The sequence below is a fragment of the Choloepus didactylus genome, chromosome 15 (assembly GCF_015220235.1).
Source record: "Choloepus didactylus isolate mChoDid1 chromosome 15, mChoDid1.pri, whole genome shotgun sequence".
Taxonomy (NCBI): Eukaryota; Metazoa; Chordata; class Mammalia; order Pilosa; family Megalonychidae; genus Choloepus; species Choloepus didactylus.
The window spans coordinates 64,754,632-64,781,547 of NC_051321.1; the positions used below are offsets into that span (position 1 = coordinate 64,754,632).

The 26,916-nt window shown below is 34.4% G+C and overlaps 1 protein-coding gene across 9 annotated transcripts in view; it reads right to left on the reverse strand.

The window, feature by feature from the left end:
- Positions 1-7,697: 7,697 nt before the first annotated feature.
- Positions 7,698-26,916, reverse strand: part of HERC4 (HECT and RLD domain containing E3 ubiquitin protein ligase 4) — a 156,768-nt gene continuing 137,549 nt past the window's right edge. For all 9 annotated transcript variants that reach the window (XM_037805383.1, XM_037805381.1, XM_037805382.1 and 6 more), the window contains 6 exons: positions 20,237-20,403; positions 19,567-19,633; positions 17,245-17,327; positions 13,999-14,182; positions 9,465-9,567; positions 7,698-8,385 (listed from right to left, as the gene is read on the reverse strand). In XM_037805383.1, the coding sequence (XP_037661311.1) occupies positions 8,177-8,385; positions 9,465-9,567; positions 13,999-14,182; positions 17,245-17,327; positions 19,567-19,633; positions 20,237-20,403 (813 nt within the window). In that variant the 3' untranslated portion in view covers positions 7,698-8,176. The remainder of the gene's footprint in view (positions 8,386-9,464; positions 9,568-13,998; positions 14,183-17,244; positions 17,328-19,566; positions 19,634-20,236; positions 20,404-26,916) is intronic.

The following is a 26,916-nucleotide window of genomic DNA, read 5'->3' on the forward strand; positions in this document are numbered from 1 at the left end:
TTCCTAGCTGTCATTTTTTTTTCCTCTTTTTTTTGCCTCTCTACCTTCTTTGACTCTCCCTCCTGCTTTGTGGAAGAAATGTAGATGCCCTTATATAGATAGTGGTGAAGGTGGTGAACACATAAATGTATGACCATGCAGAGAACCATCGATTATTTACTTGGGATGGAATCTATGGTGAATGAACAAAACCATATTAAAAAAAAAATGGGTTGATGACAAAACCTCAAGGGCAATATACTGAGTGAAATAAGCCAGACACATAAGGACAATTATTGCAGGGTCTCACTGATAGGAACTAATTATAATATGTAAACTCATAGACATGAAATGTAAGGTGCCAGGATGTGGGATGGGGCTTGAGAATGGGGAGTGGTTGCTTAGTATGAGCGGAATGTTCAATTAGGATGAGCTTGAATGTTTGGAAATGGACAGGGGTGTTGGTAGCAAGATGTGAGAATGGCTAACAGGGCCGAATGGTGTGTGGGTGGGGTGGAAGTGGAAGGCTCAGAGTCATATGTGTCACCAGGGGGAGGGTTGGAGGTCAAAGGATGGGAGTGTATAGGGCTGGGTCCTGTGGTGGGCAATGTCCATGATCGGCTGTACAAATACTAGAGGTTGCTTCCATGAGCCAGAACAAATATGTGACAATACAATTGGAAGTTAATGGTGGAGGAGCACATAGGGAAGAACTATATACCTATTATAAACTATATACTACAGTTAGTAGTATTTCAACATTTTTTCTTAAACAGTAACAAATGTGCTGTGCCAGTACTGCAAGTCAATGGTTGAGGGGGGTTGGTTAGGGATAGGGGAGGATTAGAGTTTCCTTTTCTTTTTTTCTTTTTTCATCTTTCACTTTATTTCTTGTCTGGAGTAATGAGGGGTTTCTAAAAATTGAACAAAAATTAAGTGTGATGGATGCACAGCTGTGTGAGGGTACCCAGGGGCAAGTGATTGTACACTTTGTGTCTTTGGATAATTGTGTGGTGTCTGAACAATCTCAACGAAAATGAAGGAAAAAAATACATATATATATAAGACCTAAATATAAGAACCAGTACCATAAAACTCCTAGAAGAAAATGTATGGAAGCATCTTCAGGACCTTGTGTTAGGTAACAGTTTCTGAAACTATACATCTGAAGTATAAGCAATGAAGGAAAAAATGGATAAATGGGAACTTCTCAAAATCAAATACTCCAGGGCTTCAAAGGACTTTGTCATAGGGTGACAAGGCAACAAACTCTTTGGAGAAAATATCTGGAAATCACATATCTGATAACGTTTTGATATCCAGACTATATAAAGAAATCCTACAACTCAACAAAAAGACAAACAATCCAATTATAAAATTGGTGAAAGACATGAATAGACATTTTTCCAAAGAGGAAATACAGATGGCTAAAAAGCACATGAAAAGATGCTCAGCTTCACTTGCTATTGGGGAATCACAAATCAAAACCACAAAGAGATATCATTTCATGCTCACTGGAATGGCCACCATTAAATAGGAAACTACAAGTGTAGGAGAGGACATAGAGAAACAGGAACATTTACTCACTGCTGGTGGGAATGTAGAACGGTAGAGCCACTGTGGAGGACGGTTTGGTGATTTCTTAGAAAACTAAATATAAAGTTGCCTTACAATCTGGCAATACTGCTACTTGGGATATATATGCAGAAAATCTGAAAGCAGGGATGTGAACAGACACTTGCACACTGATGTTCACAGTGACATTATTCCCAATTGCCGAAAGATGGAAATAACCCAAGTGTCCATCAACAAAGGAATGGATAAACAATATGCGGTACATACACACTATGGAATATTATTCAGCAGTAAGAAGGAAAGTATTCCTGAAGCACACAACCACATAGATGAACCTTGAGGACATGATCCTGAGTGAAATAATTCAGGCACAAAAGGACAAATACTGTATGATTTCACTAATATGAACTAATTACAATATGCAAACTCACCGAGTTAAAATCTAGAATACAGGTTACCAGGAGATAGAATGAAGCTAGAAAACGAGTAGAAAATGGGTAGGGGTTGCTTAATATGTGCAGAATGTTTAACTAGGTTGAACTTAAATGTCTGGAAATGAACAGAGATGACGGCAGCATGTTATTGTAAGTGTAATTAACACTGCTGAATAGTATGTGAATGTGGTTGAAATGGAGTTGTTTAGAGTCATGTATGTCACCAGAAGGAAAGCTAGAGGTTAAAATATGGGAATAGCACATAGTGAACCTTGTAGTGGATGATGACTATGATTAACACAGCTAATATAAATAAGTTTTTTCCTGAATTAGAACAAATGTATGACACTTTAAGAAGGAATTAATAATAGAGTGGTATATGGGGAAAAAAATGTACCTATTGCAAATTAAGGACTATAGTTAACAGTAACAAATATACCATACCAATACTAGGGGTCAATAATAGGCAGGAATAAGGGGCATGAGATGTTTTAGGTTTTCTTTTATATTTTTATTTTTGGAGTAATGAAAACATTCTAAGATTGACTGCAGTGACGTATGCACAGCTATGTGATGATACTGTGAGCCACTGATTGTATACCTTGAATGGATCATATGGTATGTGCATATATCTCAATAATACATTTTTTTAAAATGAGGGAGAGTTTAAGACATTCCCAGATAAAGAGCATCTGAGGAAGTTCATCACTACTAGACCTACTCAACAAGAAATACTAAAGGGAATGCTTCAGGTTGCAAAGAAAGCATGGTAGATATTTTAACGCTATATGAAGAAATAAAGATACAAATGCCAGTATCATATTTTCAGTAAGTAACTACTTTTCACTACTTTAAAGATTTAGAATACAAGTGAATAAGAAAATTCTATTTGTATATTACGGGCACGCAAAATATAAAGAGGTCATGTGTGACAAAAACATCAAAGAGGGAGAACTGAAGGGGTAAAGGAGCAGACAATGTGTATGCTACCGAAGCTAAGGTATCATTTCAAACTACTTGTTTTAAGTTTAGGATGTTAAATACAAACACCCTTGGTAACCACAAAGAAATTGTTTAACATATGTAAAGAAACAGAAATGAGAAGGGGATTAATCTGTTTACTACAAAAGATCAAGTATACACAAAGGGGTGCAATGGAGGAAATGAGGGACAAAAAATATATAAGACATACAAGAGAGAAAGGACAAAATGTCTGAAGTAAGTCCTGTCTCATCAATAATTACCATCTGAATGTAAATGTATTAAAACTCTCCAAAACGCAGATTGGCAGAATGGATTAAAAAAACATGATCCAACTGCATGTTTTTTTATAAGAGACTTACCTACCTTAGACCCAAAGACACAAATAGGTTGAAAGTGCTTAACAGAAAAAACAAAAAAAAAATCCAAGTAATCAAAAGAGAGTTGCATGGCTATACTAATATCACATAAAACAGACTAAGTCAAAAGCTGTTACAAGACACAAAGAAGGACACTACATATTTTGAAAGAGTCAATCCACCAAGAAAATAAAAAATGTATAAACATATATGCACCTCATCACAAAGCCCCAAAAGACATGAAGCAAATATTGACAAAATGCAAGGGAGAAAGAGTCAATTCTATGGTAATAACTGGAGACTTCAATATCCCACACTTTCAATAATGGATACAAACACCTAGTTAGAATATCAATAAGGAAATAAAGGACTTGAACAATATTGTAAATGAACTAGATTTAACAGACATGTACAGAAAAGCACACAAAACAATAGGTGAGAATATACATTCTCCCCAAGTATACATGTATTATTCTCCAGGATAGACAATATACTGGGTGACAAAATAAGTCTTGATAAATTAAAAAAAAACACTGCCATAGTAAAAGGCTTGCACTAGAAAACTTACCTGTAAAATGTCATCCTCAGATGTTATAAAAATTAGTAGTAGTGACAACATTCCATATACACAAATTGGAAAAAAAGGAAGTCAGGTTGTTCATACCTTTAAAGGAGGTTATATTTAAACAATCAAGCTAAGTAGTTGGCAAGACCTAATATAATTGAAACCTTGTATTCAACACCATTCCCACCCCCTTGGTTAATGCAACATATTCTATATTTTGCTGACTGTAACACATACACACCTCACTTAATGGCACATGATGATTTAATTAGCACTTTTTTCTTAGCAGTACATAAAATAATGGTATCTCTTCAATCAATGGTATTTTATATCATGCTTACTAAACCGTATTAGGTAAACTTCATTTGAAGGAAGTCTCAACTCCTGGACCTGTGATCTAGAAGGCGGGGGGTGGTATGTTTATGTATACCAAAACCTTACCTTCCCTAGAAATGAACAAAGATCTAAAGATCTTAAGCGTTAGGCTCAAACTAGGGTGGCCAGTAGAAATATGGAGAAAAAGGTCTAGTAATCTCCCCTTGGACTGGCTCTTAATGGGGACTATCATAAATCATCCAGGAAGCTTTTAAAAAGTAGATATAGCCTAAGCCTTGCCTCTTAGAGATACAGATTTAACTGATGTAATGTGGAGACTCTGTATAGTATTAAAAAGCACCCACAGATGATTCAAAAGTATAGCCAGGACCACACTAATACAAAGCTTCAACAATATGGAAATCTGTGTGTATAAGGAGGAGCAGTGTTCTGGTTTGCCAATGCTGCTATTATGTAAAATACCAGAAATGGACTGGCTTTTATAAAGGGGATTTATTTGGTTATAAAATTACACTCTTAAGGCCATAAAGTGTCCAAGGTAAGGCATCAACAATAGGGTACCTTCACTGAAGGATGGCCAATGGCGTCCGAAAACCTCTGTTTGCTGGGAAGGCATGTCGCTGGCATCTGCTTGCTCCCAGGTTGCATCTCAAAATGGTGTTCTCCAAAATGTCAGTGTCAGTTTACAACAGCCGTCTTCAAAATCTGTCTCTCAGCTGCAGCTGCTCCAAAATGTCACTCTTAGTTGCTCTGAGTTCCCTCTGTCTGTCAGCTCATTTATACAGCTCCAGTGATTTAATTCAGACCCACCCCGAATGGGCAGGGTAACACCTCCACGGAAATTATCCAATCAAAGGTCTTACCCACATTTGATTGAGTCACGTCTCCATGGAAACAATCAATAGGTTCCAACCTAACCAACACTAACATGTCTGCTCCCACAAGATTGCATCAAAGAACATGGAGTTTTGGGGGACAGCATACATCTGAACCAGCACAAGTAAGTATATGGGAACTCTGTATTTTCTGCATTATTTTCCTGTAAACTTACAACTTCTCTAATTAAAAAAATAAAATAAAAATTAAATTATATTTAAAATAAAGTATAAAAAGTATAGCCATGGTTGAAAACCACTGTTAGCTAGAAAGAAACAGGGTAGCTCACTTCTGACTTTTTTAGTACACCTTTCCTGGGGCTGGTCTAACAGAGAGCAAGGATGAGTTTTACAAAATAAGCAGACTATGTTCTAAATTTACATTCTGAAATATTTCATGGATTAGATAATTTAGGATTATATACACTAGGTGGGGAGCTATCAAAAGAAGGTAAATTCTTTACCAAAGGAGGACAAAACTATCACAAGGGGATTTCGAAAGCCAAAGTATAAAATAAAGGTTGGGTAGTGGGGAGTTTCAGATATACTGTAAGCTCTTAAGGGAAAGTGGGGAAGACTGCCTGATGCATATTAAATCTTTGATTTATAACTTTTTGTTAAACCAAATGCAGTAAAAAAAAATAATGTAGAAGGGTAAAAATCTCTAAAGTAAAAACTGATCTGAATGAACAGTCTTTAAGAATGGACACTGTGAGAAGGCTAACACTGAGACTCTAAGGTCTCTCAGTTTTTAAAGTTGAATTCTAGCTTTATTTCCTTCAGATTTAAAGGAGTCGCTCTTTTAGTTCCACTGCTTTATAAAATCAGACTGGAAACTGGCTATTGGTTAAAATTATCACTAAATTAAGATGGTGAGCTACAAACACCAGATTGTCTCGTGCAAACATCTGCACAGAAGCCAAATATTTTCAAGTTTAGTCAACTCAATAATCATGATCACTCAGTATTTGCCTATTTTCCACTCTGATCTAAAAAGTTCAACAGATTTTATTTTTTTTTTTAAAACAAATGGTAATTCGAAAAATCTCCAATGGTATTCCGACTTCCTACCACAAATCTCCTTGCTGTTAATGCTACTGCATTACAGCTGCAGCAAAAGAAAAACAAAAGAATATCTGCAATAATTACTCAAATAAAGCCTTGTACTGTGTGCTTCTAGATAAGATGCTAGGTCCTTGTTAAAAATATATCTGTCCAGTGAATTCTATCTATATTAATCCAAAGTGGTTGCTATCAGCTTCACAGCTTACATAATTTACTCAAAAAAAAAAAAAAAAAAAAAAAAAAGGCATCTGATAACTACATATAGTTTTTGATTTGACCAGTTACACACTACCCTCAAAGCATTGGATAACAAGGAAACAGGATATGAGACTGGGAACTGTGTTTTTGTATTTACAGAAGAATTTTCACAAGGTAAAATGCTATTTTGAGGAAAATTACCTTAGATGAGAATATTACTTTAGTGTTTCTATCTATAAAAAGATACTAATGGTTCACCAGTAGAAATTTATCCATTTAAATTAAATTACTGAAAAGTTCAGGTCTACAATCCCTTATCAAAAATCTTGGGCTCAGTTGCATTTTGGCATTATGAATTTTAAAGAATTCTTAGACTACATATATTACATAACATGCAGCACCCACCATTGGGGTCTGCGGCAACACTTAAATCAAACAAATTAATAAGTAATCAAACACAGTAATATTGCCACAGTAAAATTCACAAATAGTTCCATTTAGTTGAATAAATGAAGACTAAAATTAGCATCAAACCAATTCAGTTCAGGTTCTGTTGCCAAGTGAGTTATAAAAATATTTCTTCAGACTTTTTTTGTATTTTGGAATTGCAGATAAGAGAATGTGGGCCTCTATACAACAGACAACTTTATAAGGGAACAGGAACAGGCAATTCAAAACTTGAGGCATCCCCTCTTTGAAATATTTTGAATCTTATATGAGAAGCACTGGAAGTTAAAAAATTAAACCAATAAATCTTTATTATTTAAACAGTTTTCAAGGCATTTTTAAAATAAATTTTAAAAATAAATATTTGCATTATAGCAGAAAGTCACATGTATTGCATCAAGTTACTTTTACAATTTAAAGACATGAGATAACTAAGCATCAGCACCATAAAACTCTTAAGATTTGTCTAAAAAATTTTAAGGAAATAATTCTAAAGCATTGTGAAAATTCTGGCTAAATACTATCCTGCAGCATCAACAGCTTTGAAAGCTATAGCCCAGTGACTGGTTCTCATAGTAGCCAATGTTTCTATTCCTGGCAACTGTAGGACAAAGTTCTCCCATTACTAAATATTAAGCTTTCTGGTAAACAGCCTCCCATCTATCAGCAGCATCTCAGTATTCACAAAAGAGTTGAAAGAAGTACAAGTTATTTAGTGTAACTCCTATTTGTAACTCAGACATTTATTATAGCAAAAAAGCAGACTGTGTTTTCACCATGCTAATTTTTTTTGCTTTTATAGATTCTCAGAGTAATATTTAATGGCCATAATTTTTAACCCTTAAAAGTCAGCTCAGTTCAATTACAACCATGGAAACTGTACTGATATCAGAACATCACTATTTTATTACAAAACTTAACTTTATTTACAAAATGAAAAAATAATCAAATGGCTATTGCAGGACAAAGTTAAAGGTTTTTCACCCAATGATTGAAGAAAAATTAAGCAACATTTCCATGCACTCATACCAGATCATTTTTGAAATATGCAAACTCTTAAAATTCATGTTAGTAAAACTTTAATATATTCACAATACTTGTATGTTTATTGGGAAGATGGCAAAAAAAAAAAATATCCATGGTTCTGTACAATAAAGTTTAATATTAAGTTTGTTCATTTTCCTTTAAGATTTTTTGGCTTTCATGAAAACTCACAGCATCGAACATTTTGCAAATAAAAATGATAATAGTATCTCTGTCACCTTGCTGAATTCATCACCACAAGAAAAGCACAATAATTAGTTTAATGCTCTTGCATTAATGCTTCTGCACTAAACTAAACTGTTATACTAACTCCCAATGTTATATTAAACTGAAGCCTTCATTGTGATCAATAGCTTGGATCAGTTTAGATCGCAGAGTTTCTTTTTCTGTATATTTTGGAAGATCCAGAAGATTAAAACAGGTATGGGAAACCGGGAGATACTCCTCACCACCTCCTGTTGACTGGATGACTAGTTTTAGACTCTTCATACCAAGAATAGGAATGCGATCACTGCCTGTCAAAAATACTGCCAAGAAAAAAAAAATTAAGCCAACCATTTTTATCAAAACAACAAAGAGTGCCAAATTATTTAGTACAGCAAAGCTGTACTATAACAAAGCTTTACATTAGCATTTGCCCAAATGGAAGCCTAGCTCCAGAATTTGTAATATGACTTTTGAGACACATACTAATTATACATTCAAACAGTATTTTCACTTTTAAAAGGTGTAATAATCTTTATATTGGCACAAGAGGTCCTTAAATGTTTGATGAATGAATGTTGCCAATGACAAAAATATTTTGGGAGTACTTCTTTTGGGAAGAGCCGTTTAGTACTAGTTTATAAACCAAATACAAAAGGCAGTTTTGATTATGATTCTTTTTTCTACTGGTTTGATTTCTATGCTTTTTTAACAAAAATTTAAAATAGGCAGCCAAAACTCAAATCATGTTCAAAGAATGATATGCAAAAGAATTTAACCACGATTCTCAAATCAATTCTCAAAAGATTATCAAAAATATTCTTGGCAATATCAGATGTATCAAAGAGAATGTCACTGATTTAGATATATATGCTGACAACTTCATTTAAAAATAAGTTAAATTTCAATTAGAACACAGATTTCTAACAGATAAAAGACACACAGGGATTAGTTTAGAAATGCGGGAACTAAGGCCCAGAAAATAAAAAGTTCTGTTGAAACAGAACTTCAATTTCCAAAGTTTTTATGCTGGAAGCAAAGAGAAAAGCAAGTGAAGACAGGATACAGAAAAAGCTACAATGCATAGTTCTTTGTAGAAATTCTAAAAGGAATTTCTGCAATTCTAGGTTACTGTAATCAGTTATAGTATGTTTACATTTCAAAGAACCAATGCTATTTGGAGACAGACTGAATTTAGCTTTTGAAATAAGAAATGATATGGAATAAAGAATGCAGTTTAGCACCTTAAAAAAATTATTCTAACTGAAGATTAAAAACAGGACTTTGGAATAATAAAATAAAAAACCTAATCCACCAAAGTAAATCAATACATCTTCTAAGAGAAAAAGTTAATAGCCAGATTCTATTCTCATAAATCACAGAACTAGTTAGAAATACTTACACAGAAATTGTTTTTTCTTTTCCAGTGGTAATTCATGAAATACTTCCCAAAAAATTTTTATCGTAGGATGTTCTGCCCAATACTCCCCTTTGTATTCTGTGTTCTAAAAACAACATAACCTTTTATTAATATTAAATGATTTTACTTTCGTCATAAATTTGGCAAACTGGATTCTTTAGAATACCAAGGTAACATGGTCCAGGAATTTGAAACTCATGCAGTCCAGCTGATTATCATTTCCTGTGCATTTTGCAATTTGGTTATTAGTTCTAAGGGAAATTGAAGAAAATATGTATGAATCAGCAAAAATGTCTCCCTACCACTTCAAAGAACATGATAGGATTGAGATATCAGCTTCAAAATTAAATATCTAAATAAGGACAAATTAGAATTATTAAAATAATATTAAGGGATTAAAGTTCAACATGAAATTGTATGTGATCATTACAAAATCTTATTTTCCTATATTTATGACTAGATGTAAAACTAATTACATGTTTCCTCTAAAAAAATTAACGATACTTAGAGCAACACTAATAATGTTCTTTTTCCGTTTTCCAAAATGGCCCCCTATGATCTCTGCCTCTTGGTAATCATGACCTTCTACAGTGAATAGACCTGACCGGTGTAATCATGAGAATACTGTGGTTATGAAGGTACATATTCTGACAACATGATTTACATGTTTCTAAGGTTATATCATAAAAAACTCTGTGACTTCAGCCTCTCATTCAGATCACTTGCTCTGGGGAAAGCCAGCTGCCATTTCATGAGGACATCTTTTTTTTTTTTTTTAATAAGAAATTTTATTTTGAGATAAATTCAAACTTTGAACAGTTGCAAAAACAGTACAAACCCCATACATAGAACTCCAGCACACCCCGACCCCCCTCCCCCAATACCCTGATCCACCACATTTAACATCCTGTCACACCACCATTTCTTTCTTTCTTTCCTTCCCTCTTTCCCTCCCTATCATCCATCATCTATTGCTCTGTCTTCTAAACATATGAGAGCAAGCTGCACACATGCTTGAAAAAACAATGTAATTCACATATACATTTCCCATGAACAACAAAATTCTTTTATGCAATCCCATTAAACGCAGCTAAGAAGTTCAAGAAATTCAACCTTGATACAAAGCTTACATTCTGTATTTCCTTTTTTTTTTTTTTCTCTTATGTCCTATCTTTGTTCCTTTGAGCCTCCTCTCTTCCATCCTCAGATCCCATCCTTGGCATTTAATTGATGAGGATATTTTTAAAGAGATCTATGTACAGAAGTCCTCATGGTGAAAAACTAAGCCCTCCTGCTAACAGCTACGCAAGTGAACCATCTTGAAAGCAAATCTCTAGCTGTAATCAAGCCTTCAGATACAGCAACACCAGCCAATATCTTGACTGCAACCTCATGAGAAATCCCTCAACCAAAACTACCCAGGCTAAGTCTCTCCTGAATTCTTGACCCACAGAAACTGAGATGATAAATGTTCATTGTTATTTTTAAGCCACTAATATTTGGGGGTAATTTCTGCAACAGATAATTAATACACTTCTCCTTTCAACAATATTAGCACTAAGAGAGAGACAGCAGGAAGGGGGAGGGAAATAAGTATACATTGTAAGTGTTCTTTACAATCCAGCCACCCTACACTTGGCCTTAACTTTTAGTTCTTAGATACCAAGATCTTTCCAATCATTGGACACACTTCCCTTAACCTTGACCATTTAGACAAATGCCCCTTCTTCCTTTTTGTATCAGGCTAATTTCTACTTCTTAAGGGTTCAGATTAAATGACACCTAATTCATTTATTGATTAATTTATCAAATATATAAGCTTTAGTCAAGGTTGTGAGCCCTGGGGAAGCTGCAGTGAATATAGTCCTTGCTTATCTTGTAAACTTACCATCTGGTGAGAGGCTTTCCCAGATTTGATAAACTATATTAGGTTACTCCTTTTACACCAATCACTAAACTCTTACTCTTCATTTATATTCATCACAATTTAACGTCTAGCTCCATTATTAGACTGTAGGCTCCAGGAAGGCAAAGACCATGTTTCAATCTTATTCATTTCTGTCTCCCTAATCTCTTGTATAGACATTCAGTAAGGGCACAATAAATTTTTACTAATGGGTTTCTTGAATTTTGGGCTCTATTTGTAGCCATGTTTATCTCAATTGCTGGATAATTCAAATCCAGTTTCTGCTAAATATTTGCTGTTATATGAAAACAGGTTTGGAGAAAATGGCTTTAATTCTATCAATCAGTTAATTTTATTAACTTGTTTGAATTAATACCCGTGATATTTCAAAGAAGAATTTGAACAATGTCTAAAGTTTTTTCTTTTTTTTTTGTTATAGCTCTAAATGGTTTGGGGAAATGTGTATACAATCCTAATAAAGAAAGAGCATTCAAAGCCACAAATCATAATTGCAGCAATTAAAACAGATCAGACATACAATGGAAGAAACCAAAGTATACTAAGTATACTAAAATAATGTTCTGCCCTACCCAATGAGCACTTCTGTCAACTATCTCTCCAGGCAAGATTTTAAGTACTTATTGAGGGCTCTAGGTGCTGGGAATACAGCAGTGAGCAAAACAGACAAAAAATGTTGTCCTCATGATGTTTACATTGTAGTGGAAGGAAGGGGCAACAAAGTAGGGACAAATAAGTAAAATTTATATTATACCAGACTCAAAGAAAAATAAAGCAAGAAAGGGAGACAGTGTTGTGTTTGTGGGTGGGGGTGGGGGTAGGAGGGTAGGTAATCCAGGAAGGCTTCTGAGAAGGTATAACGACAACAGAGGAGATTAGAGCAAGAACCATTATCCAAGTGGAGAAAATTGCAGGCAAAGGGAACAGCAAATAAAGTCCCCAAAGTTGGAGTATGCTTAGAGGGTTCTAGATTCAGCAAAAAGGCCAATAAGACTGAAACAGGGTAAGTGAGAGGAAGAATGATACATAAGGCAAGGAGAGAGAAATTATGCAGGATCTTTAGATCATTGTAAATACTTTGTTTTATACTTTAAATGTGATGAAAAGCCATTATACCATTTTCATTTTAGGGTGATTGGCTGAAGGGACCATTTCCAATGGGGGACCCTGAAAGTGAGTATATACAGGTCTCTTCTGTCAATTTATCTGCAGAGGAAAACTTCAATCTCCTTCCTGAAGGATTTAAGCCTGTCTGCCAGCCTTCTGGGTGTCATCTTCAGTTTTACATGGTTTCCAGGATTCTAAAGCCTCTCTACAGTTATCTTTTATTAGGTAGGAAAGGGGACATGAGGGGGTCTAATTATTCCTTATATCAGCTTGGAAGTAATTCTATAGCTTTAGCCCAACCCCACATCTCTCCCATTAGAGTAATATGGTTACTGCTTGAGCCTTTCAGAGATTCTAGGGTGTGAAATAGGCTGCCTCTAGATGACCCTGTCTCTCTAGAGACTTAGAATTCAATTTCAAGGCACTCATCACTTATCCACCTATTTTCCATATTCCAAAACTATTTCTTCTCTTATTCACTGAACTTTGGGTGTGTTTGGGGGGGGGGATTTCTATTTTTATTCCTTTATTGTCATTCTAGTGAGATTTTAGCAAGAAGCAAAGATAAAACATGTTTACCACATTTAACCAGAAATCCCTAATTATTTTGTTTTTAATTTGTAAAATTTTACTCCTTAAATTAATACATAGTAAAATTGATTTTTCTGGCATGTATCCAGTTCCATGAATTTTAAACACATGTATAGATTCATGTAAACAGAACAGTTCCATCACTCCCCAAACCTCCCTTGTTGCTACCCCCTTTGCAGTCACACACACACCTCTACCTCTAATCTCTGTCACCATATTCTGTCTTTTCAAGAATGTTACATAAATGGAACCATACAGCATGTAATCTTTTGAGACTGGCTTCTTTCACTCAGCATAACACCTCTGAAATTCATCCAAATTGTTGTATATGTCAATAGTTCATTTCTTTTATTGCTCAGTGATATTCTACTGGATGGATATATCATATCCTGGTCTGCTTCTCCATTTGCCCATTAAAGGACACAGGGGTTGTTTCTAGTTTTTGGCTCACTTACAGACTTTCGTGTGCACAAAACAATACCTAGCAGGGGGACTGCTAGGTAATGTAGAAAGTGGTTGTTTATAACAGTGAGACCAATCAGAAACAAAGTTTACAAATGAAGCAAGTGCTTTTCATAATAGTTTTCCTAGGATTGAAGTAGAATGAAAACCCATTAAATTTTAGTGGGGGCTTCTAATCAGCCTCTGTTACACATGACATTTTTCTATATGAACACCACCAATATCACAAAATACAAAATGTTTTATCTGTAACTCACACACAATTCAAATTCATGCATTCTGGGGTAAGCAGGGTACAGCGTTTTCCTATATAATGATAATAATAGATTGTGTAAAATGGAAAATAAATGAGAAGGCAAAATTTCCACCAATAAGCAATGTTCTTCTTTTGCCTTTCCATTTAAACAATGTCACAGATTTGGTTTTCCCTACCTTTTCCAGTTCCTTCCAATCATAGTTTGTATTTCCAATCACCATTGCTTGTAGCTCATTAGGTTGGAAGAGCTGAAGGACTTTTCCTCCACAGACCTTATGAAAGCCCGCATGAAAAGCATCAAATAAGGAAGCCACTGATTTATTGAATACGTAATCCACATAAGCATCAACAAACTCCTGCCTAGAAATAAAAAAGCACACATATACAGAAGATTATAAAAATCATTATTTATGAAGAAGATATAATGTAGCCTTATTAAAACTTTGAATACTCCTGTACTTTTGGTGACTTATTTACAAAATTGAGAAAATAAGAGTCGGGTAAAGGGGACAAGTCATTATGGAGAAGCCTATTCTTTCTATACCAAAACTGGCATATCTGTAAGGCATGCAGACAATCTATCATTCACAGACATTCTTAGGGTACTCTAATTGAAACAAGCCATTTGTTAGTAGGCAGAACAATAAAATGGCTATGAAAGTAATTTTTAAATATTCATAAATAATTGTAAATTTATATGTATGATCCCACAGAAATGCCTAAAAAAAGAATGATCTGTTAAAAATATTAGGTGATTAAAAAATTAGAGCTTTGTTTGTCAGACTATTTGACAGACTAGACTCTTTTTTCCTGGATTTCAAGGAATTTTTTAGGATAATCATTAACATTTACAAGTTTCTTTTCAAACATATGTATAGACATACACACACACATAAACATAAACACTTCTGATTCTTTTCTGCCCTGTTATAATACAAAAGGAAACTATACTAAGTCCCTTAAGTCCAAGAGCTTAAACTATTTGCCAATATATTTTTGCCTACAATCCTTTCATTATCTAACTAGAATTGATAGTACAAAAATAAAAATTCCTTATTTCTAAGCTAAATAATCTATGTGAAAGAATATTTTTAAAAAATTTAAATTTACTGTCAAACAACAGAAACTTTAAAAGAAGAAAATAAACCTTTCCAAATCACAGTCAAAGATTTTTAAAACCAAGATTTAAAGGGGGGGGGGAAGGGCAGCTAAAATCATCTAAAATTTTAACATTTTTAAAACAGCTTTATTTTTATCAAAGTAAAACATATGCATAGTTTAAAACATCAAATAGTAATAGTTGCAATAGCCAACATTTACTGAGCTGAACATGTGCTGGTACTATTCTAAGCATCTTACTATCATTACCTCATTTAATCCTCAAAATACCCCAGTGAAGTAGGTACAATTATACCATTTTACAGATAAGGAAACTGATGCATGGAACATTACCTAATTTATCTAAAGTTACACAGATTCTAAGTATCAGAATTAGGATTATAATCATTTGGATAAAGTGCCAGGCAACAGCCACTACCAAGTTTATCTAAAGAGCTATAACAAAATAGAAGAAAATGAAGCAGTTCTCCACCCGGCACCTCTACATCTGAAATTCCCACTATTCAAAGGCAAATATTTGTTAAGCTCTTTCTGTTATTCCTTGATTTTCAATTTTAAATATTATCCAAAGGACTGAATACCTATTGTAAAAAGTGAGGATTTACCTTTTATCTAAGTGCCCCATCCCCACTTCTCCTCCCACCATTCTCATTATATTTACATAACAATTTTTCATTGTTTACATTATTCTGATTACAAACACTATATGTAGTCAAGCTACCGTGTTCTATGGTTACATTTATTAAAAACAACTTTAAACCTTAGTATGCTACTTCATTCCCAACTCCTCCAACAGAAATGCCAAACTCCTCTAGATTTATTCAAATATATTAGGTAGTCTAAGTTCCATTTTTCTCCTAGAGACAATCCCCCTGGAGACCTCTATCCTCTTGATCTAACCTGGACTGGATGAGCTTTCTAAATGTTCTACACAGCTGCCGATCTTGCAGAAGAAATTCTCTTTGGCGCTCTCCTGTATTGGATCCTATTTTTGGGTTTTGTTTTTTTTTTAATCCCATGCCTTCCACTAGAACATGTCATCCAGTAACTTACTGAGAAAAATGCATTGAAAGAGAATTCTCTGAGACTGTGCATGCACGAAAATATTTTTCTACACCTACCTGATAGTTTGATTACAGAATTCTAAGGTAATGTAATTTTTGCCCAGAATTTTGATCTTCGAGATTCTAGTGTTGTTCTTTAAAAGTCTGGTGTTATTCTGATTCTTAATTCTATTCAGCCTGCTTTTTTTTTCCCCAGCTACTTTTGGGATCCCTTTTTCTCTGAGAATTTGGAAATTTCAAGAAATTTGCCTTGGTATGGGTCAATTTTCATTTTCCAAGCTTTCAACCTTGGAAGGCATGTCATTCAGTTCTAGAACTTTTCCTGTCCCATTTCTTTGATAAATTTAATTTATTCCATTTTTTCCAAGGAACTTTTTTTTCAGTTCTTAAGATATCCATCTTCATGCTACACTTAGGGCTTAAGGATACTGATATCAGTTTCTTTTGAAATTTTATTCTTCATCCTCCATTGCTTCTGTTTCCTTGGCATTCTTTTTAACTTTTTTGTTTTTTGTTTTTTGTTTTCCTTAAACGTCTACTGACCTTTGGCTATCCATTCACATTTAAAGAGTTTGGCAGTTTCCCTAAGGACAAATCCTCCAACATACAGTGTCAAGGGGAAGGGAACTGTAGACTTGCATTTAATTTCCCTGTTTTCAGTTCAGCTCCTTGCCCTTGGCTGTACCTAGGTGTCTGCAAATCCACAATCTCTTTAGTTCAATCTCCACAGAAGATAAATTTCCAATCTTTTGCCCAGATTGGAAAGTAGCAGTTGACAGGCTACTAGTGTGCTAAGAGAAATGGGTTTCTAACTGCTTCTTACAAAAGCCAATTTTCCTGTTTCCAGGATTCCCCCAAGCCCCATACACTTTCCCAGGTAATTTGAATTCTCAATGCCCAAACCTCTGTTCTGCAATATGAACTCACTTGTCTGGCTTCTAGACTCCTCTTACGTTGTACCTTTCTCTGGTTGGTTGAAGTAATTAGCACTGTTTTCAAGCTTCCAAAACTGTATTGCTGTTGGCTCCTCTCCCTTCTCTTGGTCTTGTTGTTCATGATCTTTTTATCCCTTTATTGATGCTTTAAAGGGATTTCAGGAGTAAAGGGTATCCATTCACTAACCATTCAAAAACTAAGTTTTATCTGACTAAAACTTAAGGTAGCGACATGTTTCTAAATAAAGAAGAAAATGCCTACCAAATTTTATTACTACCACTGATGATGCTATAATTCACTTACCGATTTTGTTTGTTAACAGCTGTGTCTGCACCATTTAGAACCAGTTCTTTCACTTCTGTTGCACCAAAGTTTTCAACTGTGATCTATTAATTTAAATTTTTAAAAAAAGTCAACATCAGACTCAACACTTTGAGTATTTTAATAATCTATTATAATCTATCTTTGTCTTGTTAAATATAAAAACTAGTAAATTAAGTAAAATTCGCTACCATAAGCTTATTTTTTATTTCTGCATAAAGCCACAACTAGGAATTTTCATCATCTCTACTAGCTTGAAATCCTACCTTGACTAATTATAAACTACCAAGTGTCTAGTTAGTTAATAACAGGAAACTGAGCATTTATTGTGCATATAATTTTAGAACAGTCACTACAGAAGTAAAATATTAGGAAGGATGTTTTCCTGGGACAAGTGATGCAATCCAAGTGTAAAAGTGCTTTCAGCTTAAAACAGTTAAGTATTCTTCCCACATGACAACTGCTACTTCTGTATTTTTCGTACTTGCTTTGTTGTATGCTTGACCACAGGCAGTTTATAAAGACAGCTGATAATTTTGAAACTTTATTCCCTTTACTAGTCTGTTATTTTCCTACAAATATTAAAATTCCAACCTAGGCACCTTTTCTCTTTCTATTCCCTCTGTTTGTAATATTATAGTCTTTTACTGGAACATCTGTTTAGTGCCCACTATAAAACTCAACAGCAGGATTGAGATGAGACGCAGAGAAGAATACATCCCTGTTCTGGAGTTTACTATCTAATAAAGAAGGAGAAATAGGTTATGTAATCAACTCATTATAATAAAATTATTCTGTAATAGAGACATAAACAAATGTTATGAGACAAAAGAAGAAAAAAAGAAAACTTAATTCTAACTATAAGTAGTATAAAAGACTTTGAGGAAGAAATGCCATTTGAAAAGCACCTTAAAGATGAGTACTATTCTGAAAGATTACAAGGGGACAGAATTTCAGACTTAACACATAAATAGAACAAAAGGATAGATATGAGAGTAAATATAAAGTTCTGAAAATGAATTGCAAGTAGTAGTCTTAAAAACGAGGAAGGTTAAGGTATATGAAAGTATACTGGGTGATATAACAAAACTTCAAATAAGTGGAGGAATACAATGGAAGGTAGAAAACCAGATTATAAATGTCTTTGAAGTCCATTCTAAAAGTATGTTCTGCAAGCAATAAAAAACACTGAAAATTTCTGAAAAGGAAATGGCAGAGTGAAGGAATGTGTGAATTACCATAGCTCTTGAATGTAAAGGAATGTGTAAATTACCAGTTCTTTATAAGACTCGTACTAAGACTATACTTTATAAGACTATACTCAGAGTTCCAGCTAACTGCTTGGATCCCAACTTTTCAGAGAATTGAGATAATCAATAAAGACCCAAGGACAACTGGTATGAAAATAAGTGAATCAACTGAAAAGGGGAAGCAAAATTTCATAGTAAATAGTGAAAAAAGTCCAAGGAGGACTTTTCCTTGATAAAAATAAATTAAAAAAAAAAAAAAAAAAAGAGAGAGAAAACAAAGTTTTACCATTTTTCACAACAGTCTACTTTATAATATTCAAGTCATTTCCTCTGAAGTGCCTTATAATCCATGCTGGTTTTCTCAATTGCCAACTAGTTTATCCTGCCAGTTCTTCATTTGCCAATGACTTTGCACTTTCAACATCCCTTTCACTGACTTAAAAAAATTTAGGCTTCTTTTGCAAGATTTGCTATTTCATTTTCCAAACAGTATTACAACAAATTTGCATTTGTACTGTGGTATGACATCTAACAGTGAGTGACAAAAATGAGATGGGCAAGGATGAATACTAATGTGAAGCAGAAAGGGATGCCTGAGTGGGACCTGATCTTTTAAGTGTTAAATTCACTAGTGAATATTCCCATGTTATGATAACCTTTTGCTTCTCAAAGCATTCTTGTAACTGCAGACTCAAAATGAATACTCAGATAAAGAAGATAATCCTCAATTTGTAAAGATCATGCCATAACGGTAAAATGCAAAGGCTTTGAAATCACAGAGTTAGGGCATACTGCCTAAGTCATGCAATGATTGTTTTCAGTTTTCTTCATTTGTTAAATAGGGTAAGAATGCCAACCCTATAGGATTATGAGGAATAAATGAAATAACACATGTATTGTGCTTAACACAGTGCCTAGCACATAGTAAATGCTCAATAAACGTTAGCCAAAGAGAACTTTAAGAATTCCATCTATCAAAGATAAATCATAAGGCACAGCTGTTAAATAAAAGGGGTGACGAATAATCAGGTTAACCTGTATCTTTCCATCTTACCGTAAAATTAAGACAAAACGTATCCTCTATATCATCTTCTGGATAATCTAGTAACTGTTGCATGCTTCTGCAAAACAATACATATGTTCTTTTGAAGTAAAACATTATTGGGTATTTTGACTGTTTTGCTTATATTCATTCACTCTGGGAAAACCCTTGCATTTTTACTTTTACATTTGTTTCATAATAGTGGGTGGACAATGGCAACCTTACAAACAACTCAGGGGACGGGAAAAATCACTCTAAGGCTTTTAGCTCTTCCTCTGAATACAAAGCCAAGTATATACTCATTTTCATTACTTGCCCTTATTTATATGCAATATTCATTCCATTTTATGTAATATATAAGAAAGTTTACCTATTCCAGCTAGGAATGAAGACAATCAGAAGTAAAAGCCCAAATAAATCATTTTTCTATTCTCAGGAAACATTACCTTCCTAAATTGAGTATTTGTTATTCAAAAACTATAGGTAAAACACTAAAAATTCAGCAAGTGGTTTTATACTCAGTTTCTCCAGGGAAAATTTCAGACCTGAGTGACACAATGGCTTCTGCTTTCCTGGAATGGCTTTTGTTATTTTGGAAATTTAACAAAAACAACAACAAAATACAATTATTTTCAGAAGGAAAGCTTTCCCAAATCCTGGCTTACCACTTTTTACAACTAACCTCCCAACATCAGGCACTAGTTCTTTCAAATCATCCAGGGATGGCTTCTTTTTCAGCAGTTTCTTATATAATGCCAAAGGAAAATGGAGGTCCACAATAGTAAAATTATAAATTGCTAATCCACAGATAACACCAATCAAATGGAACAAATCACTGTCTTCAAATGTCTAAAAATATAAAAGGAAAAACAAAGTAGGCTTGAGGTCCTCCATATTAAAACATTAAAACATTTTCTGATTATAAAAATGCATGCTTTGTAGTAGAAAATTTTGAAATTACAGTAAAAAGTAACGCATCAGAAGAAAAAGGTTCATCCCCATTCCTCATCCTGGGATAATATCACTGTGAGTATTTTTGCACATAATGTGCCAATGTATTTCCAAAGACCTATAAAAAAAAATAAAATCTTGCTGATATCATACTATACGTGTGTGTGTGTGTGTGTGTGTGTGTGTGTGTGTGTGGTGTGTTCACAACTGGTTTTTTTCAAGGAATATAAGCAGTTTCCATGTCATTAAACATCAAATTATTAAGTACAATGACTAGTAGAGCATTTTTCTCTGATTTAAAAAATAACACACATTCAAAATTTGGCAAAATAAAGAAGAAGCATTAAAAAGAAAATGAATAAACACCTGTAAACCAACCACTCAAAAACAATGATTTAAAAATATTTTTGTGTATTTCCATCTACTGTCAGTTCAGGAAAACAATTAAAAACATGCTGTATTTAAGGCTTTATTTAATTTTCCTAATTAAAACATGAGCATTTTCATGTATCAATAAATAGTCTTTTAGACGATGATTTTTAATGGCTGCATATTACATGGTATGGAAGTAGCATGATTTGCTAAAAGCAGCTATTTTATTATAGATGAGTTGGATTATTAAAACACTGAAAGCAATGTCTGTCTTTTTTCCCATCTAATTAGAGAAGTAATACATGCTCACAGAAAATTCTGTGAGCATGATAGTTAAGAGAACACAATTTATTAGATCTGGGTTCCAGGCCTGGTTCAGTCATTATCCAGGCCTTAGTGTTTTCAAGGAAGATTAAAAATGTTGTTTACCTCATATGATTGTTGTGAGGGATAAAAGGGATAACATAAGTAAAAGGGTTTTAACAGTTTCTGAAGGATGCAGTAAAGGCTCAACAAATACTAGTTATAATAACTAGCTAGTAGTATTCAAAATAAGATGGGCATCGTTTTTGCAAAAATTTTCATCCATGGTTTGAAATATTTCCTTAAAAACTTCTGCTTCCTAATGAAGAATTCCTAAGCCAGAGGATATTTAAGTATACTGCTGAACTATTTTCCTACATAACTCTTCTAGTTTATACTGCCATGTGTAGTCCAAGAAATTGCCTCTCATTCCACATTTTCATCTGTATATATGCACCACACACACACAAATATACATTTCTGTCTGAGCCTAAAAATGACAATTTGTTTTAGCATATATTTTTCTTAGTAATGCTGAAAAATTAGGGATTTGTGAGTGCTTGTGAAATGTCTCTTCATGCTCCTGGCCCATTTATCCTTTTAGGGCTAGTGTTTCTCTTATATATTTATATTTGAATTCTTTATATACTAGTGTGCCAGTTTGAATGTATTATGTCCTCCCAAATGCCATTATCTTTGATGTAATTTTGTGTGGGCAGACTATCAGTGTTAATTAGATTGTAATTCTTTGAGTGTTTCCATGGAGATGCGCTCCACCCAACTGCGGGTGATGACTCTGACTGGATAATTTCCACTGAGGTGCTGGCCCACCCATTCAGGGTGAATCTAAATTAAATTACTGGAGCACTATATAAGATCAGACAGAAGCAGTAAGCTGCTGCAGCCAAGAGGGACACTTTGAAGAAAGCACAGGAGCTGCAGATGACAGACATTTTGAAGACGGCCATTGAAAGCAGATTCTTGCTCCAGAGAAGCTAAGAGAGGAAAAATACCCAAGTGCAACAAAGAGTGACATCTTTGAGGAACTGCAGCCTAGAGAGGAACATCCTGGGAGAAAGCCATTTTGAAACCAGAACTTTGGAGCAGACACCAGCCGCATGCCTTCCCAGCTAACAGAGGTTTTCCGGACACCATTGGCCATCCTCCAGTGAAGGTACCCAATTGCTGATGTGTTACCTTGGACACTTTATGGCCTTAAGACTGTAACTGTGTAACCAAATAAACCCCCTTTTATAAAAGCCAATCCATCTCTGGTGCTTTGCATTCCGGCAGCATTAGCAAACTAGAACAACTAGGGATATTACCCTGTGTCATATTTGTTACATATATCCTAGTCTGTTATATGCTATTTAATTTTGGGTTTTGTTATGCATAAATGTCACATTTTTCAGTGGTCAGATTAATCTTTTTTTCCTTGTGATGCCCATGATGCCCTATATTTTAAGTTTAGAAAGTCCTTCTTAAATTGGACAGACTGAATAATATGCTAATCTCTCTTCCTCCTGAAACCCCTCTAAATGAGAATAAATAAATAAAATGGTATAAATGCATAAGAAAAGAGAATAGGGGAGGGTTGGCAATAAAAGGATGTTAACAAAATTTGTAAAGATGAAAAGCAGATGAATGACTGGTAACTGATTTGGTAAAGAGATAAAACCGAAACAGTAGCTTGTGGGAGAAAAGTCACTAAAAAGCAAGCTCATTTGTGTTGCAGGCTCAGGAATTGGAAGTTAACAATCAACACCTGTAAGGGGTAGTCCAACTAACTCAGTTGGTAAACCATGAGATTCTATAAATAGTCAAGGGTTCTATTTACAGAAGTTGAAAATAGGAAACTTGGTACAAAGGCCTTTGCTCTTCTGGTGAGACTGAACCAAAGAGGATATGGAATCTGGACAGATGATGTGAGGGTGCTGCACTGAAAACAGAAGGATCAAAGGAAGGTCTGTATAGTGAACAATGAAACTCCTATCCTCCCTTCCCTGCATTCAGGTGCCAGAGTTATCTTTCTTGAAAAACCCAAGGGGGTAAAAACAAACTACATATGATTACATTTAAAGGTAATCACTCTATGGATGGAGCCTATAAATCACTAAATGCACATACCCAAACACAAAAAGTATCTACACAGCTTTATAGTGCTGCACTCTTTAATGTGAACAGCCAGCCAAGAATCACCAAAAAAAGACAAAAGTGCTATAGGAAATAAAAGAAAATTTTTTAAATGGGGGAGGGGAAAAATAATCAAAATCCTCAGAAAGACAAGAAGAGGTATTGTATCCTTCAAAATGGATTTGAACCCTGTCAAAAAAAAAAAAAAAAAAAAAAAAAAAAAAAGAATATACAAAGGTGGTAACATTGAAAATGGCAGAATATGGAAATCCATATTTCTATCCCTCCACAAAGCAATGAATAAGCTGGCAAAAACTGTCAGAATCAACTCTTTCAGAATTCTGGAATCTAATTTAAAAACTTACAATAACAAAGGAATGCTTAATGAATTAAAAAGCTGCTCAATTTTGGTAAGAGAGCACCACAGTTTTTTAACATATCATACCTACTTACCATCCTGCACTACCCAATAGCCATGAAGACAGCAGTCTGGATTCCTGGTGCAGGCTGCTGTGACCAGGGGGAGCAATATAGACCTTATTCTCAAGAATATTTGAGGAAATAATGGTGGAAAACTTTCCAACCCTTGTAAAAGCTATAAATAAATATACAAATCAAAGAAGCTTAGAGTACTCCAAACAGAATAAATCCAAAAGACCCAGACCAAGACACATACTAATCAGACAGTCAAATGCCAAAGAGAAAGAGAGAATACTTAAAACAGAAAGAGAAAAATCAATTCACCACATCGAAGGAAAGCCAAATAAAACTAATACTGATTTCTTATCAGACATCAAGGAGGCAAGGCGGCAGTGGTTGATACATTTAAGATACTGAAAGAGGAAAACTGCCAGACAAGAATTCTCTAACCAGCAAAGTTGTCCTTCAAAAATGAGGGAAAGTTTAAAATATTCACAGATGAACAGAAGCAGAGAGAGTTCATTAACAGGAAACTGGCCCTATAAGAACTACAAAAGGGAGTTCTACAGGTTGAAAAGACAAGAGAAAGAGGCTTGGAGGAGATATAGAAATTAAGATTATCAGTAAGGGCAACAGAAAGAATAAAAAGAGAGAAAAAAATAGATTTGAGAAATAAAAGCCAAAGGATAAAATGGTCAAAGTAAGGACGGCTTTTACAGTACTAACACTGCACGTTAATGGATTAAACTCCCCATTCAAAAGACACAGACTGGCAGAATGGATAAAAATATGATCTATCTATATGCTGCTTACAAGAGACTCATTATAGGCCCAAAGATAAAATAGGTGAAAGCGAAAGGATGGAAAAAGATATTCTACGCAAGCAGTAATCAATATAAAGCTGGGGTAGTTATACTAAGATCAGACAAAATAGACTTTAAATGCAGAAATGTTATAAGAAACAAAGAAGGACATTATATATTAATAAAAGGGACAATTCGCCAAGAATAAATAAAAATCATAAATAGAAATGCACCTAATCAAGATGCCCCAAACTACATGAGGCAAACACTAGCAAAACTGAAGGGAGTATAAAATGTATTGACAATAATAGTAGGAGACTTCCACACACCATACTCTTCACAAGACAGAACATCTAAATAGCGGATAATAAGGAAACAGAGAACCTAAATAATATAAGTGAATTAGACCTAACAGACATATATGGAACACTGTATCCCAAAAAAAGCAGGATATATGTTCTTCTCAAGTGTTCATGAAACATTCTCTAGGATAGGCCACATACTGGAGAACAAAACAGGTCTTAATAAACTTTAAAAGACTGAAATTATACAGAGCACTTTCTCTGGTCACAACAGAAAAAATTTGGAAATCGAGAACTGCCAAAGAACTGGAAAATTCACAAATATATGAAGGTTTAACAAAACATTCATAAACAATCAGTGGGTCAAAAAAGAAACTGCAAGAGAAATAACTAAATATCTCAAAACAAATGAAAATGAGAACACAACATATCAAAGCCTATGTGATGCAGTCAAGGTAGTTCTGACAGGGAAATTCATAGCCCTAAATGCCTACATTAAAAAAAGAGCTAAAACCAAAGACCTAACCGAACACCTGAAGAAATGACAGAAAGAACACAAATTAATCCCAAAGCAAACAGAAGGAAATAAATAACAAAGATCAGAGCAGAAATAAATGAAATTGAGAAAAAAACAATAGAGAAAATCAATAAAACCAAAAGATCATTCTTTGAGAAGATCAATAAAATGGACCAATCCTTGGCTAGAATGAGAAGGCAAAAAGAGAGAGGATGCAAATAAATAAAATCAGAAATGAGAAGGGGGTCATCACCATGGACCCCATAGAAATAAAAAAGTTCAACAAGACAGTTCGTAAGAGGATACTATGCACCACTGTATGCCAACAAATTAGATATCTTAGATGAGATGGACAACTTTCTAGAAACACACAAACATAGGTTGATCCAGGAAGAAACAGAAGACCTCAACAAACCAATCACAAGTAAAGAGACCGAATCAATCATCAAAAACTTGCAACAAAGAAAAGCCCAGCATCAGATACCTTTACAGAGGAATTTTACCAATCACTGCAAGTAGAATTAATAACAATCCTGCTCAAACTCTTCCAAAAAAGTGAAGAGGAGAGAACAGCACCTAACTCATTCTATGAAACCAACATCACCCTAATAAGAAAGCCTCATACAGATACCATAACAAATGAAAACTTCTGACAAATCTCTCTAATGAATATAGATGCAAACATCTTCAACAAACTGCTTGTAAATATAATCCAACGGCACATTAAAAGATTACTACACCATGACCAAATGGGTTTTATTCCAGGAATGTAAGGGTGGCTCAAACTAGAAAATCAATTAATGTAATACACAACATCAACAAACAAAAAAGCAAAAACCACATGATCATCTCAATTGATGGAGAAAAGGCATTTGACAAAATTCAGCATCCTTTCATGATAGACACACTTCAAAAGGTAGGCATTAAAGGAAACTTCCTCAACATGATAAAGGGCATATATGAAAAACCCACAGCTAACACCATACTCAATGGTGAGAGACTGAAATCTTTTCCTCTCAGATTAGGAACAAGACAAGAATGCCCACTGTCACTTCTGTTATTCAACATTGTACCGGCAGTTCTAGCCAGAACAATTAGGCAAGAAAAAGAAACGAGGCAATGAAATTGGAAAAGTAGTAGTAAAACTCTCACTATTTGCAGACAAATTGATCCTATATTTAGAAAATCCTGACTAAACTAGAACAAAGCTACTTGAGCTAATAAACAAATTCAGCAAAGTGGTAGGATAGAAGATTTACATACAAAAATCAATGGTGTTTCTATACACTAGCAATGAGCTATCTGAGAAGTAATCAAGAAAAAAATTCCATTCCTAGTATACCTAGGAATAAACTTAACCAAGGATGTAAAGGATCCATACTCAGAAAACTATAAAACATTGCTAAAGAAATCAAAGAAGACCTAAATAAGACATTCTGTGTTAATAGATTAGAAGGCTAAATGACGTTAAGATTTGAATTCTATGCTAATTGATCTACAGACTCAATGCAATACCAAACAAAATTGCAACAGCCTACTTTGCAGACATGGAAAAGCCAAT